Consider the following 14,697-nt stretch of genomic DNA (forward strand, 5'->3'; position numbering starts at 1 on the left):
CTTGGCCAATTACTTAGCCTTTCTGTGCCTCAGTTTCCTGTGTTATAAAATGAGGATATTCACAGCATCTACTTGTCTCAGAGACTGTGGCTATCCACCAAAATCCATTCTCCCTGTTTTTTATAGCAATAGAATAAAACTATTCTGTTATTTTGTGACTGTTCTGTTTTATGTGGCCCGTCTCATGGATGTCCCACTGGAGAACATGTTCAGCCTCCCTTCCAGGTAGTGAGACCGAGAGCGAGTGCCTGCAGATAAAATGTGACTGTCGCGGGTGTGTGTCAGACCCAGGCCTGGGGCATATGAGATCAGGTGGGTCTTGTCCACAGCCACTGTTAGCCTTCTCAGTGGCTGAGACCAAGATAGGGTGGCAGCTGAGCTTCGGCCAAGGAGACAATGATGATGCCCTGGGGGTGGTGGAACAATGGCTGGGACAGACCCTGAATGTCTCTGGGGAGCAGAGCTGCCCCACTAACCTGGACCATTGTCTCTAGAACTGCTAGATGAGAATGCAACAAATAAATAATAAATAATAAATGACCGCATCCTTTAAGCCATTGTATTTTGGAGTATCTTTGTTAGTCTACAAAACCTGCCTCTGTGAGTGCAGTTCAGGCCCTGAAGGCAGATGGAGCCAAATCCCAGGCTCGTGGTGGAGGAAGGTGCAGAGTCCGAGGAACCTTTGCACCCTTGTGCCTTCCCTCAGGCCCAAAGCTCCTGCAGACTCAGGCCCGTGAGCCCAGAAGTGAACCAGGCCTGATGTGGGGGTGTCAGGTGGACGGTTTAATGAGGGGAGGAGAGCTGGGCCCTGGGTGTGGGCTGACCTTCCTGTTTTCTGTCAGGGTTTCCCTGGAACCCTCCTCAGGAGTGGACACAGTAGAGCCGGACACTTCCACTGATCCGGAGCTCCCGCAGCTGCTCCAGGGCCTGCTGGTTCACGCTGGTGGCCCCCAGTCCCTGCCCATTGAGCGCCAGCTTCAGCCCTCCCTCCTGGCACAGGAGCAGCACCTGGGAAAGGAGGAATGAGGAGGCTGCAGCTTCCAGCCAGACTTTCCCTTGTCTGCCTGATGCTCTCCCCGGTGAGACCCTCTCCTCTCAGAGGACACAAAGATTGGACCCGGAGGCAGCCAGTACAGTGCTGGAAAAGAACAGGACGGGGGCCTGGCTTGTCACCAGTCCATTGTGGCCTTTGACAAGGATCTTCCCAGCCTTGGGCCTCAGTTTCACCACCTGTAACTGGGGCTGCTTCCTGTAGAGGAGTGGTTCTGCGTGTCGGCATCATTAGGGGAGCTTTTTACTAAAGCTGATGTTGGGTCCCCACCTGCACCAATTGAGTTTCTGGCCATGGGATCCCTGGCATCAGAGTGGAGCATTGAGGACCGCTGAACAGACATTCGCTGTGCTCTGCTGGCTCGGGCCTCCCACCCCATAACATCTGCCCGGTACACCCGCCCCAGAGTCTCCCAGGTCATTATGGGACTTCAGCTCTGTGCTCCTGCCTGAAGGGATGTAACCACTTGGCTCTGACCCACCTCAAAGAATCTCTGGGGGTAAAAGAGGAAGGGGGCTGAGATCAGCTTCTTCTGCCCCCAGGGGGATATCCAGGCCAGAGTTCTGTCTGTGAAGGAAGCCCTGAGTGTCACAGGAGCACGGGAAGCCTGGTCCCTCAGGCTCAGAGTGAAACTGCAGGAAGCAGGAGGAGGGAGAAGGGATCAGCGCCTGCCCGTTGCCCGCAGGCTGCTGCTCAGCCCCCAGGGGAAGGGTGGAGGTGGGGGAGTGGATGGAAGATTGAGCTCTTCAGCCTCCAGAAACAAGCACTGAGGGCCTATGACAGCCTCATGGCTGGATGCTCAGAACAGTGGAAAGAACACGAGTTCTAGATGAACTTGAGATTGACTTCAGGGTTGCCATCTACTGACTACAGGAGGATGGGGGTGGGAGGGAAATGTGTGAAAATTGCCTAGCCCGAGCCTCAGTTTCTCCTTCTCAAAATGGGGGTGATTATGATGATGATAGCCGCAGCTAACATTTATTGAATGCTTAGTGCCAGGTATTGTCTTAAAAATTGTCTTAAGTGTTTTCCAAATAGCATAGTGGTTACAGTCAGGCAGCCCAGGTTCAACCCTGGCTCTGCTACTTTCTAGTCCTGTGACCTTGGGCAAGACCCTTAATCTCTCTGCCTCAGCTTCCTCATCTGTAATGTGGCGATAACTGCACTGTATCTGCCTGTGGCATTGTCATAAGAATTAAACGAATTAATACATAAAAAATGCTTATGGAGAACAGCACCTGGTATGTAATAAGCATTCAGATGATACCTACTATTTAAAAATATTACTGTATAGTACAATCTCTACCTCACAGAGCCACAAAAAGCAACAAAGGAGATAATGTATGTGAAAACTAGTGATTCCTAGCACACAGTAGGTGTTTTACAGAAGCTAGTTTGCCTTTCCTTAATCCTCACAAATTCTGTGCTGTGAGTTTGTCAGCCCGTTTAAGTGATGAGAACACGAAGTTAAATGACTTCTGTTATGAATAATAGTTGTACAGCCTCAGGTTAGGATGTGAACTAGGATTCATGACCCCAGATTTGGGGGTGGGGGGATCCGGTACCTGCCTCTCAAATAGGGCAACCAGATTATTATTTTTCTTTATTTTAGTTTTTTGAGATGGAGTCTTGCTCTGTCACCCAGGCTGGAGTGCAGCGGCACGATCTCGGCTCACTGCAACCTCCCCCTCTCGGGTTCAAGTGATTCTCCTGCCTCAGCCTCCCGAGTAGCGGGGATTACAGGTGTGTGCACCACCATGCCCAGCTAATTTTTGTATTTTTAATAGAGACGGGGTTTCACTATGTTGGCCAGGATGGTCTTGATCTCTTGACCTCGTGATCCACCCACCTCAGCTTCCCAAAGTGCTGGGATTACAGGTGTGAGCCACTGCGCCTGGCCGAGATTATTTTTATCTCTTGGGAACTTCCAAAGTCTCCTTCTTTGAAGCACTATGCCGGAGAAGGCTGCATCCCGACAAGATGCAGAGAGCAGGTAAGGTAGGGGAAAAGGCCGCCCTGGACAGGCCTTTCAGGGACTACTGGTAGATCGTCACAGGAGGAGGTTCCGTAAGTTTCCAGCTTTGGGAAGGAGGTGGTCAGGACTCAATTTTGGAAAGAAGCTTGGAAGGCAGGAACCCTGGAGAGTGGACTGCGTGGAGCCTCCAGCCCCACTATGGCTCCCCCTACCCTGTCCTGCCAGACAACGCTTTGTCTTTCCCTGGCCTGCGAACTCCTGCTGAGGAGGCCTCAGTGTCTCCCTACCTCACCTCCATGCAGCTCAGCTCACCAGATCACCGGATAATCATGAATCACTAGATGCCCACTAGATCGCTGAATAATCACAAATCACCAGATGCCCAGTGAAGCTCTGCTGACGCTCTTTGAGGCTGCAGTCATATACTCTCACTCAGTGAGGAGGAGGAAAGGGATGAGGTGGAGAAAGAGGGATAGATTTTCACTGCAGATGAATCCTGCGCCCTCCATCTCTTACTCCCTCTGCCCCATTCAAGCCATCGGTTGCCTTCACAAAATAGCAGCAGCTGCATTCTTTGCAGCCTCGCTAAGTACCAGGTGCTGTGCTAAATCTTCATGTTGGTGGATCTCAGCTGAACTGGTATATAGGAATGTTTTGTCTGGTCCATAGTATTCTTCAACTTTAATACAATATTCAAAAATTGAGAGAGTTTGTAGAAAAGACGGCTTCTATTTTCGCTTTAAAAATAGTCAGAAGATCTGGCATGACTGGGTGTATGGAAATACTCCTTCCCCTTCACCACCTTCCCAACTGGATTCCTCACTATTTATGAGACTTGTCTGGCTTCTGAGGACACATGCATTCATGGCCCTTGGGAAAGGGCAGTTACTTGCTGACTATGTCATTAGTAACCTTGTGACTTTGAGCTACGATATGAACCTGGTCTCATGCCTCCAAGTTTTGTGGGAAGAAGTGTTGGTTCCATCACTGAGGACTTTTCATTTTCCCTAGCGGGCTGGAATTATCGTTCGCCTTTTTCTGGTAGGGAAACTCAGACTCAGAGAGGTTTAGTGACTGGTCCACGACTGCACCGTTTATAAGAGACAGAACCAGAAATCCAACTCAGCCGTGCCTGTCTTTGGAGGCTCAGGCCGCTGAGTGCTGAGCTTCATGCCTGCCCAGGAATTCACAGGCATGATTGACAGTGTGCAGGGTAAGGGTTTAGTGAGGTCAGTGGCTTAAATATAAAAACAAAATTGAGTAAGAAGGCCAGGCACGGTGGCTCACACCTGTAATCCACGTCATTTCACTCCAGCCTGGGGGACAAGAGCGAGACTTTGTCTCAAAAAAAAAAAAAAAAAAAAATTGAGCAAGGAGAACACAGGGTGCTTCCCTTACTCTGCCCTCCCCTGCCTGTACTGAGATGATTGCAATAGCACCCACATTTCTGGAGCACTTACCACGTGCCAGGTACTATTCTAAGCACCATCCCTAAAGGTGGCATTGTTATCAACCCCACTTTATTTATTTATTTATTTATTTTTTGAGAAGGAGTCTCGCTTTGTCACCCAGGCTGGAGTGCAGTGGTGTGATCTCAGCTCACTGCAACCTCTGCCTCCTGGGTTCAAGCTATTCTCCTGCCTCAGCCTCCCAAGTAGCTGGGATTACAGGCGTGCACCACCACACCTGGCTAATTTTTGTATTTTTAGTAGAGACGGGGTTTCACCATGTTGGTCAGGCTGGTCTCGAACTCCTGGCCTCATGATCTGCCCACCTCGGCCTCCCAAAGTACTGGGATCATAGGCATGAGCCACCACGCCCGGTCTATCATCTCCTTGTTACAGACAGGGAAACAGAGGCACGGAGAGGAAAAGTATCGGTCCTAAGGTTGCACAGGTAGTAGGTGTCCTGAGCACATGCCAACCCAGGCATTCGGGCCCAGAGAAGTCATAAGCTCTAATGCATTTCCTCAAGGCAGCCTGGCCAGTGGCTCTTGTCTAACTGGATTGCAGCCACAGGTCTGGGTTTGAACGCACCATGTAGGAGAAGTTTGGTAGTGTCCACTTAGTCATTGTGTCCCTCCAAGTCCTGGCTTCCAAATACCAGTCCTCTTCTCCGGGGCAGTCTGGCTGTATCTTTTGAACCACACATTGTGTTACCATGGGAAGCTACATGTTTGCTCTGGGCCTCAGCCTGCATCTACAAAGGGCCTTTCCTGGGGCCCCTTTCCTAGGACCTGGGACAAGAGGCTAGGCCTGACTACATGTACCAGCGGGAATGATGCTCCCCGCACTGGGGCTGTTGGTCCCAGTCCCAGCCTGACCTTCATAAGCTCTGCCAAATTGGGCCACTTCTCCTTTCTGCTCCTCTGTTACCTCATCCGTAAAATGGGGATTAAATGGTGGGGCCAGGAGATTAAAAGAGATGATGTTTTATAGAGCACTTGACTGTCACAGAGGCTGCTCCCTCCCCTCCACTTACAAGCTGGATACTTACTGCTTGGGCTCTTGCAAGACCAGTGCCCGCACTATGATGACCTGCCCGGGCCAGAGACCCTGGGGAAGAGCATGTGAGCAGGGCACCTCCTGAAGGAACGAGGGAGGTATTGAGAAGTTGACTCCCAGGGGGTGTTGGGGAGAACCACCCACCCCCGGGGGCCAGGGGAGCACCCGGGCAGGCATGTTCTGCCCAGACCTGCAGCCAGGAGGCGCTGCTTATTTGTTTAGCACCTGGCCTCCTGTACTCTGCTCCTGCCAAACACTTTCCCTGGCCCCTCCAGGCTGAGCTTGGCCTCTCTGTGTCCCGACCACCATGTCCTTCTCCCTTCACTGCATCCTGAACTGTAATGACCATCTAGTGGTCTGTCCCCCACCAGCTTGTGAGCAACTGGATGGCTGGGACCAGCTTGTTCCTCTAACCTAGAGCCTGGCACTGGGCCTGGCACAGAGAAGTATCAAGTAACGATGTTCAGAATAAGTGGAGAAAAGGGAAAATGAAGCTGGAGCTTCAGCCTGAAGCTGCCCAGCCCTCCCACAGCCCGCAGCTTGCTATAAAGGAAAGGGAAATCCTGGGGCTGAGGGTGCAAACTTCCTGGCCTACCCACAGCTTGCAGTTTTCTGTAAAGGAAGGGGAAATCCTGAGGCTGGGGATTTCCCACCAGGAGGAGCTCATTAGCTGCTTACCCAGACTGCGCCCCCAGCCCTGATGGAGCAGGAGGGAGGTTCACTCACCAGCCTGGGGCTCATCAGCAGGAAAGGCTGTCAGGGAAAGAAAGAGAGGACACAAAGCCATGCGGTGTTTGCTCAGGAAAAGGGAACCTCTTGTTATTCTGACAAATTGGGAATCTTTGGGGTTTGTCTCTCTCACAGTAGCAGGTGAGTTATTGGAGCCCCAGGGGGATCCTCTGGACTTCAGAGGTTCACCAACTCTGGAATAATAGAGAAGAATGGGGTGGAGGATCTGTCATCCACTCCCTGTGTGGCCTTGAGCAGTACATGGGCCTCATCTCCCCTTCTGTCCTGCTAGGCCAACCCCAGCCACCTCGCGGGGGTGGTTTGAGAAATGAGCGTTTCAACTAAGGCCTCTCCTGCTAGGAATATAGGGTCTTGCCCCCTCTGCATGCAGCGCACCCCCATTCATCTTCCCAAGCTGGGCCTGGAGAGGGGCTGGGAGAGGCAAATCCAGGCCCTCCAGAGACTGAAGCAGAGCCAGCTGTGTCCATGGCAACCATAGCAGTGAGGGAAGGGGCAGCTGGGTCTTGTGTAATGGGAGCAGCTGTACAGAAGGGCGGATCAGCTGGTGTGGCTGCTCAGACCTTGCTCACAAGAGACTCACGTGTCCAGCTGGGTACTCTCTGCTGCCCTCCACGAATGGCTGTTCAGAAAGAGAGAAAAGGATCAGCAGCATTTAGGACCACTGCAGTCCCCTACCTATGCCTGGGAGATGGGCAGAGCCCTGGCTTTGGCCTTTAGAGCTCCTCATGTTCCCATTCAGCTGGTCAGTGGTGGCTTCTTGCTGGCATTTTGAACATCCCAATTCCTAGGCCCCACCTTGTACTTACCAAATCAGAATCTCTGGTGACAAGCCCCAGAAATCTGGGCTTTCATAAGCCCATCAGGTGGGAATGATAAAGCCAGCTGCCGCCTGTTTCAGCCCCAGTGTGCCAAATCATTCCTGGCCACTGCTTCTCAGTGTTAACCAGACCCACACTGGGTACAGGCTCCTGCCTGTGGCTCCTCGGCCCTCTTTCTGCCATCACCTTCTCTTCCCCCTCAGCCCGCTCACACCTGAAACCTCAGTGGACTCCCTCCCCCTTGGCTATTACTGGTGCACAGGGCCTCCTCCCTCTCTCAGTCTAGGGTGGAGGAAGGGGTCCCAGGCCTGTCCAGGAGTCAGGGGAAATTAGACACTGCCACTGCCCAGGCCTTGGTCCCAAGGAAACTTACATTGATGTTCAGGAATCCAACAGCCTCTACCAGAATGTCACCAAATATGCCCAGCGTGTCCACATGAGACAGTGGGAGCCGGTAGCGGAAGTGGAGAAAGTGCTGTCCATTCACACTCACCTGGAGAGACAGACAGAGGCTGGCTCATCAGCAGCTAATGTTCATTGAGTTCATAACAACGTCCCAGGCATTGCCAAGCACTTTTCCCTCAATTTTCCTCACTTAACTTCATATCAACTCTATGAGGTAGGTACATTTTACAGAGCCTTGGGTGGCTTCAGTAATCTTCCAAAGGTTGCAGAGGTGGTCTGGAGATAAAGGCACCTTCAACACTCCCTCTACCCCGATAGAGGCCCCTCATTGCGCTTTCTCAGCAGCCCAAAGAATCATCTTCACTCCATTTACATGAGGAAACTGAGGCCCAAGAGGCTCCTCTCCCACCAGCTGCCCTGTCTCCTGGAGAAATCTGAAGATCCCATCATGTTTCTGGCAGGAGCTCACATTAGAGGTCAAAACCTTGAGGTCAAGTTCTCTCTCCCTCTTCCCTGCCACTATGGCTGTAAGATGGGGATAATGAAGGTACCTACCTAATGGGGTTATTGTGAGGATTCAATGAGCAGATACCTTTAAAGGGCTTAGAACAGTTCCTGGTATACAGCAGGTGCTCTCTAAGTGCTTGCCATGACTATGACAGCAGTGCCCTCTTTGGAGCCAGGCACTGTAGAGCTTTCTTGCTGCCATGTAGGCCCAGGGCAGCCTGGAACTGGTCATGGCAGCTTCTTGGTCCTCTTGGTACTTGACCACTACCAATGACACTCAACACCGCATCGTGGGGAGTCTGGGAAGGGAAGGAAGGGTGCAAGGACACAAATTCTAGACCACCCAATGCCCATCCTTTCCTTCACCTTCACTTCCTCATTCCCAAAGAGAAAGAGGATGAGGAAGCTGGAGCCTTTCTGCAGGGCCAGGTGGGGCCACCGGGCCTCCCTTTGCCAGCGTCCACCATGCAGAGTGTTGCAGATGACGTGGGGCTTGGTGGTATGAAAACGAGGGTTGAAGTGGAAGGCGATATCTGGCCGGGGACACAGGCTGCAGCCACACTGGAAGTCCACCTGAAACCTACTGGGAGGTGAGCCCCTCGAAGTGCAGTTCTGATCAGAGACCCACAGAGATCCCGGAGGCAGCGAGGAGCCCTCCAGCTCGATGCCTCTAGGACTGAGCTCCAGCACCCCCTGGGTCACCTCCCCCACCTTACCTGTGTGCATCTAGAGGGACCACTCCTTGCAGCATGACCATCTTGCCTGCATGCAGGCCTCCAAAAATTGTCGTGACATAAGGAACCACCTGAACAAGAAGAGAAACCCATCCATGCAGGGTTGGAGAAAGGGCTTAGGAACCTCTATGTCAGGGGAGTGGGAGGAAAGGAGCAGAATAAAACTCAACTTTTCCTCCCCAAACAGAAAATTCCTTAGAGGTAAAAATCAGTGTTCACTGAAATATTTTCTTCCACCTAATCCCCTTTCCTGGACCTTCATACAGCAAAGCCACATTACACCAGAGAAGTCAAATTCAGCTCCCTTGCCAAATTCAGCACCAGCCAGCTGCCTTTCTCCAGCTCCTAGGGCACAACAGGCTGCAGTGACCCCAGGGACGCTTGCCATCCACTAGATGCCACCCTGGTCCCCAGAAGCCTGGTACTGGGACTTTCTGAGGACTGTTTAGTGGCTGGAGACTAGGAACTGGGAAGCAAGAAGAATGGACAAGTTAGGAACTGACAGCTAACTCTGAAATGGACCCCTGGAGAGACGCTTAACAATGGCCTTCCCAGGCTCACCTTTCCCCAAGTAGAAGTTTCCTGGGCTGGGCTCTGTGGCTTATGCCTGTAATCTCAGCACTCTAGGAGGCTGAGGCAGGCAGATCAACTTGAGATCAGGAGTTTGAGACCAGCCTGGCCAACATGGTGAAACCATCTCTACTAAAAATGCAAAAATTAGCTGGGAGTGGTGGCATGCACCTGTAATCCCAGCTACTCAGGAGGCTGAGGCAGGAGAATTTCTTGAGCCTGGGAGGCAGAGGTTGCAGCGAGCTGAGATCATGCATGCCACTGTACTCCAGGCTGGGCAAAAAAGCAAGACTCAGTCTCAAAAAAAAAAAAAAAAAAAGAAGAAGAAGAAGTTACCCGGCCTTCCTAAAATACATTACACACTTTTACAACTTCCTGCCTTTTCTGGGCTGTTCCTCCTGTCTCTTTTCACCCTGACTCTTTTTCTAAGCATCATCCACTTGGGTTCCTGGATTATTCCTTTCTTCCCCGGAGCTCCCAGGGCATTTTGCTCATGTGGCTGGCTTGGCCCTTGGCTTAGAGGGTCTGGTTGGCTGTTTTCCCTAGGAGTTTATAAGCCCTTCAAAACTGAAGCCTTATCTTTCCCTCCTGTAGGCTCAGTGCCTCGCCTGGCGCCATGAGGGCTCTGCATAGATGTGTTCGGAATGAGTGTGAGCAGGACGGCAGGTACACACCAGTGGTATCACAAGATAGGCCTTCCTGTGTTTCTCTCTAACTCCCAGCAACCTTTAGGAACCCAAACCACCTAGAAAAACCTGAAACCCACCAGGATGGCCCTCCAGGTGGGAGCTTGCAGCCTCTAAAGCGAGGAGCTGCCGTAACCTGGGCAGCTGCTTCTGCCCATTCCTTAGGCACCTGAGAAGCATGGGAGGGAGGCTTGGGATGCCAGCCTGGCAAGCTCAGCTGGTTCAGCAGTTGATCACTTCCCATTCCCAGGCTTCCTCCAGGCTTGTAATTAACTGAGAGGACGCAGCTCTCATGGGAGGGGAGGGCCAAGTAAGGGAAAGTGATAATTAATGCTCATTAGTAGAGAGTGTCTGCTGGGAATTCAGCCTCCTGTAAATCATTGCCTGGCTTCAGAAAACCTCTTGGGCACTGACTGAGCAAGAGAAGGAAGAGAGAAACCCCCCGCAACCCCCATCCCTGAGTGGAAATTCCCACCCGACCGTTCCTTCCAAGTTGGGGATGAGACTCTCCTTACTAAGTAATCAGCATCCCCCCACCAATCCTACCCACACCCTCATCCTCCTAGCATCCTTTACAGTAGGGGCAGAGCATTGCGGCTCCAGGCTTCACCACTTTCAAAATGCAGCAACCCTGGAAGCCTAGCAGTCATTTACACCCAAGTGGGAATTAGCAGTCAACCACTTCGCTTAGCTCAGGAGGGCCTTCCAGAACCCAGGGCAGGTGCTTGGGAGAAGCAGAGCCAAAGACTGAGGTCCTCTCCACCCCACCACCCAGGAGTCTGGGCCCAGTTGGAAGGGAAGAGCCCAGAGACCGAGGAGGTTCCACATTAGAGTGACAACTCACCGGGTGGAAGACTGGCGGTTGCAGAATGAAGCTGTCGGGAATTGGGTCCAGTTTTTCTCCAGGTGACATGAGGGTGGGGCAAGTCCAGCTGTAGATCCTTGTTCCAGGAGCCCTGCCCCCACTGGGCTGACTCACCTGTCCCAGGTCCTAAATGCCTGGAGCAGCTCTCCCAGCTGTTAGTCTCACCTGCGCCCTGCAGGGTCTTAATGCTGTCCGGAGCAGCCCTGGGAGGGCAGCGGGTGACCTCCAGGCTCCACACCAGCCCCACTCGCAGCGGTATAAGGTAGAGCTCTGACGGGGGTTGTGGTGGGGGGCTGTCGGCAGAACTCCGTGTCCGGGGGAGGAAGACTGGCATTAACCAACTAACTACCCACTCCGGGTCTGCAGCACGTGGCCAGAGGGAAGCCAGACGCTGGCTTCTGTGGGGTCAGTGAGGGTTTGTGGTTTCCAGCTCGAGACCTCATTGGGTCAGAGGAAGGGGAGGTGGTATGTGTGTTTAGGTTCCAGAAACAGCCCCACCCCCAGCTCCCTGGACAGCCTTGGGTGACTTCCCATTTCTTCCTCCCTTCACCACAAAGGGTTTTATCTCTTCCCCTCAATTTCTTTCTTTCTTTCTTTCTTTCTTTTTTTTTTTTTTTTGAGATGGAGTCTTGCTCTGTTGCCAGGCTGCAGTGCAGTGGTGCAATCTTGGCTCACTGCAACCTCTGCCTCCTGGGTTCAAGCGATTCTCCTGCCTCAGCCTCCCTGTGACTGCAGGTGTGCGCCACCACGCCCAGCTAATTTTTGTATTTTTAGTAAAGACTGAGTTTCACCATGCTGGCCAGGATGGTCTCCATCTCCTGACCTTGTGATCTGCCTGACTCGGCCTCCCAAAGTGCTGGGATTACAGGTGTGAGCCACCCCGCCCGGCCCTCTTCCCCCCATTTTCTTGTCCCTTCCTCCACTCTTCTTCCTTTTCCAAGTTTTACAGCCCCCTGAGGCTCCATGTCAGCGTCAGCCTGAAATGCTGGGGCCCAGCTGGGCTCACAAGAAAGTAGAATGAGGGAAGGGGAAAAAAACAGAACCCCTTAAGCTCGGAAAGGGCAGCACAAGAAGCACAGAACTGCACAAGAAGGAGACTTGAGACTTGAATTCTTCTTCAGCCTCTCGTCTAATGTGCTGTGTGCCCTTGGAAAAGTCACTTCCCGTCTCTGGGCCATCCTTTGTTCATCTGTACATGGAGAAAGCGACCATAGCAGCATGTCCCACAGGGAGGCCTGTGTCTGGGGGTGGGCCCAAATATCTGCATTTTACTAGAGTCCTTCCAGTTCTGGTTCAAATCCCAAAAAGGCTTTCCCTTTAAAAAGAAGCACAACCTCTCACTTTATCCTGAGTGAGGAGGTCCGGGATCTGACCCATAGCGTCAGACTTGGCAGCAGGGAATTCCTGCACTGGGCCCAGGCTGGGCAAAGGCTCAAGCACGTGGGGTGCTGAGGCGGAGGACGGAGGGAGAGTGCATGAAGGGTCCTGGGATAAGGTGTCTTAGCCAGTGCTACCTAAGCTGTGGCCACTAGCATCAGCCTCACCTGGAAACTTGTTAAAAATGCAAGTTTTGGGTCCCCACCCCAGACCGATTGAGGAGCACTTTCTGGAAGCTGGGCCCAGGAATCTGCATTTTACCCGGCCCTCCAGGTGATTCTGATGCACTTTAAAGTTTGAGAAGCATTGACTCAGGATGGAACTGGAAGGGCTTTGGGTGCGGAGCTGAGTTTGTTCAGATGTTGTTGAGTAGGTGGAGCTGGGTTACTTAAGGGGCTTATTCGGGGAAATTCAGTCAGATGTGCTCAGGAAGGGTGCTCTGCATACACAGTGAGAGGAAGCTGGGGCTGGAGGGGCCAGTTTGTGGAAGAAAAGAGTCAAATTCCGAAATAGTTGAAGAGATTTATTCTGAGGCAAATATGAGAGACCAATGGCCTGTGACACAGCCCCAGGAGATCCTGAGAATGTGTGCTGAGGGTTATTGGGCTACATCTTGGTTTTATACATTTTAGGGAGACATGAGACATCAATCAATACATGTAATATGTACATTGGTTTGGTCCAGAAAGGTGGGACAACTCGAAGAGGTGGGCTTCCAGGTCATAGGCGGATTCAAAGACTTCCTGATTGGTTATTGGTTGAAAGAGTTAAGTAAGTACCTACAGACCTGGACTCAATAGAAGAGAGTGTCTGGGTTAAGTTAAGGGGTATGGAGGTTTTATCATGCAGATGAAGCCTCCAGGAAGCAGGCTTTAGAGCTCTTATCAGACCTAAAATGGTGCCTGGATCAGGGAAAAGACTTGGAAAGGGATGGGGATTCTCTGCAGAGTAGATTTTCCCCACAAGAGCAAGGTTTGCAGGGCCATTTCAAAATATGTCAAATAAATATATTAATATTTTGGGGTAAAATACTTTAATTTCTTTCAGGGCCCACTGTCACGTGATGCTATACTAGAGCCAGGTTAGAACTTGGTGTCTTATTGCTGCAATGAGTCTGTTTGGTCAGTTTTCAGATCTTTGTTTTAATATTAATGCTGGTCGGTTGTGCCTGAATTCCAAAGGGAGGAGATGGCATAATAAGGCATATCCAACCCCCACTTCCCATCACAGTCTGAACTGTTTTTCAGGTTAACTTTGGAATGCCTTTGGCTGAGAGGAGGGGTCCATTCGGTTGGTTGTGGGGCCTAGAAATTTACTTTTGGTTTACAAGTTGAATGGGTCTGGACATGGGACACTGCACTGGAATCAGATCTGGGTCCTAGTCCCAGCCCCTGGAACCAGTGCAGATCTTGCAGCTTGAGGCCAATGGTGCACGGTCCCCATCCAGCCTCACTTCCTTCCTGGGTGAAATGAGGAAGGAGGATACGTTCGTTTGCTTGGGCTGCTGTGGATGAAAAAAGTCAAACTCTGTAAAATATTTAAAGAGGTTTATTCAGAGCCAAATATGAGTGACCAAGGCCCAAGGCACAGTCCCAAGAGGTCCTGAGAATATGTGCCTGAGGTGATTGGGCTGCAGCCAGGTTTTATGCATTGGTTCAGTTTCCAAAGGTGGCACAATTCAAAGAGGCAGTCGGGATGGGGGTTACAGGTCATAGGGGGACTCCAAGACTTTGTGATTGGCTATTGGTGGAAAGAGTTAAGTTACTATCTAAAGGTCTGGAATCAATAGAAAGGAGTGTCTGGGTCAAGATAAGAGGTTGTGGAGACCAGGGTTCTCATTATGTAGATGAAGCCTCATGGATGGCCACCCTTAGAGACAATAGATGGCAAATGTTTTCTATTCAGACCCCAAAAAGGTGCTAGACTCAATTAATTTCTTCAGGCTTGGGAGGGCCTGGAAGGGGGAAAGGTCTAGTTATGTTAGCAGAGATTTTTTACAAATGCAATTTCCCCCCACAAGAATGGCTCTGCAGGCCATTTTAAAATATGGCAAAGAAACATATTTGGCGGTAAAATATTTGATTTCTTTCTTATCTGTCATGTGATGTTATGCCAGAGTCAGTATGGAAAGCGAGCCACATTGTATAAGGTTAAACAAAACCGCTCTGTTGAGATTTTATGGTTTGTAGGTTGTGACTCCCCAGGCCCCTTAAATAGGAATTTAGCAAGAGAAGAAAAACGTCAGAGTTTAGTCCTCACTGCCATAACAAAACCCACAGCCCAGGTGGCTTGAACAACAGAAACTTATTTTCTTACTGTTCTGGAGGCCAGAAGTCCAAGATCATGTGTCAGAGGACTTGGTTTCTTCTGAGGCCTCTCTGGCTTGCAGATAGACCTTCCCCAGGTCTCTGCGTTTGTCTTAATCTTCTCGTCTTATGAGGACACCAGACATGTT

At 51.3% G+C, this 14,697-nt stretch overlaps 2 protein-coding genes across 34 annotated transcripts in view; one reads left to right on the forward strand and one right to left on the reverse strand.

Annotated features, from left to right (window-relative positions):
- Positions 1 to 548: 548 nt before the first annotated feature.
- On the reverse strand, positions 549 to 11,308 carry LGALS12 (galectin 12). Of its 33 annotated transcripts, none has more exons than XM_077962564.1 (11): positions 10,980 to 11,119; positions 10,845 to 10,875; positions 9,486 to 9,587; positions 8,727 to 8,815; positions 8,096 to 8,309; positions 7,472 to 7,591; positions 6,861 to 6,899; positions 6,209 to 6,283; positions 5,523 to 5,611; positions 1,533 to 1,683; positions 549 to 1,008 (listed from the first exon to the last, which is right to left on the reverse strand). In XM_077962564.1, exons 5-11 carry the CDS (start codon positions 8,240 to 8,242, stop codon positions 862 to 864), a joined length of 768 nt encoding a protein of 255 aa, XP_077818690.1. In that variant the 5' UTR covers positions 8,243 to 8,309; positions 8,727 to 8,815; positions 9,486 to 9,587; positions 10,845 to 10,875; positions 10,980 to 11,119; the 3' UTR covers positions 549 to 861. The 33 variants fall into 33 exon arrangements, 31 of the variants coding, with proteins under 31 accessions (XP_077818690.1, XP_077818688.1, XP_077818687.1 ...); XM_077962562.1 differs by lacking the exon at positions 8,096 to 8,309 and adding an exon at positions 8,377 to 8,590; XM_077962561.1 differs by lacking the exons at positions 8,096 to 8,309; positions 9,486 to 9,587 and adding an exon at positions 8,377 to 8,590 and having other exon boundaries at positions 11,031 to 11,135.
- Positions 10,998 to 14,697, forward strand: part of SLC22A8 (solute carrier family 22 member 8) — a 132,135-nt gene continuing 128,435 nt past the window's right edge. Inside the window, exon 1 of the mRNA XM_077961272.1 lies at positions 10,998 to 11,127. The gene's annotated coding sequence lies outside the window, so the exon portion shown is untranslated. The remainder of the gene's footprint in view (positions 11,128 to 14,697) is intronic.

Source organism: Macaca mulatta, chromosome 14 (assembly GCF_049350105.2).
Source record: "Macaca mulatta isolate MMU2019108-1 chromosome 14, T2T-MMU8v2.0, whole genome shotgun sequence".
In the NCBI taxonomy this organism is placed as follows: Eukaryota; Metazoa; Chordata; class Mammalia; order Primates; family Cercopithecidae; genus Macaca; species Macaca mulatta.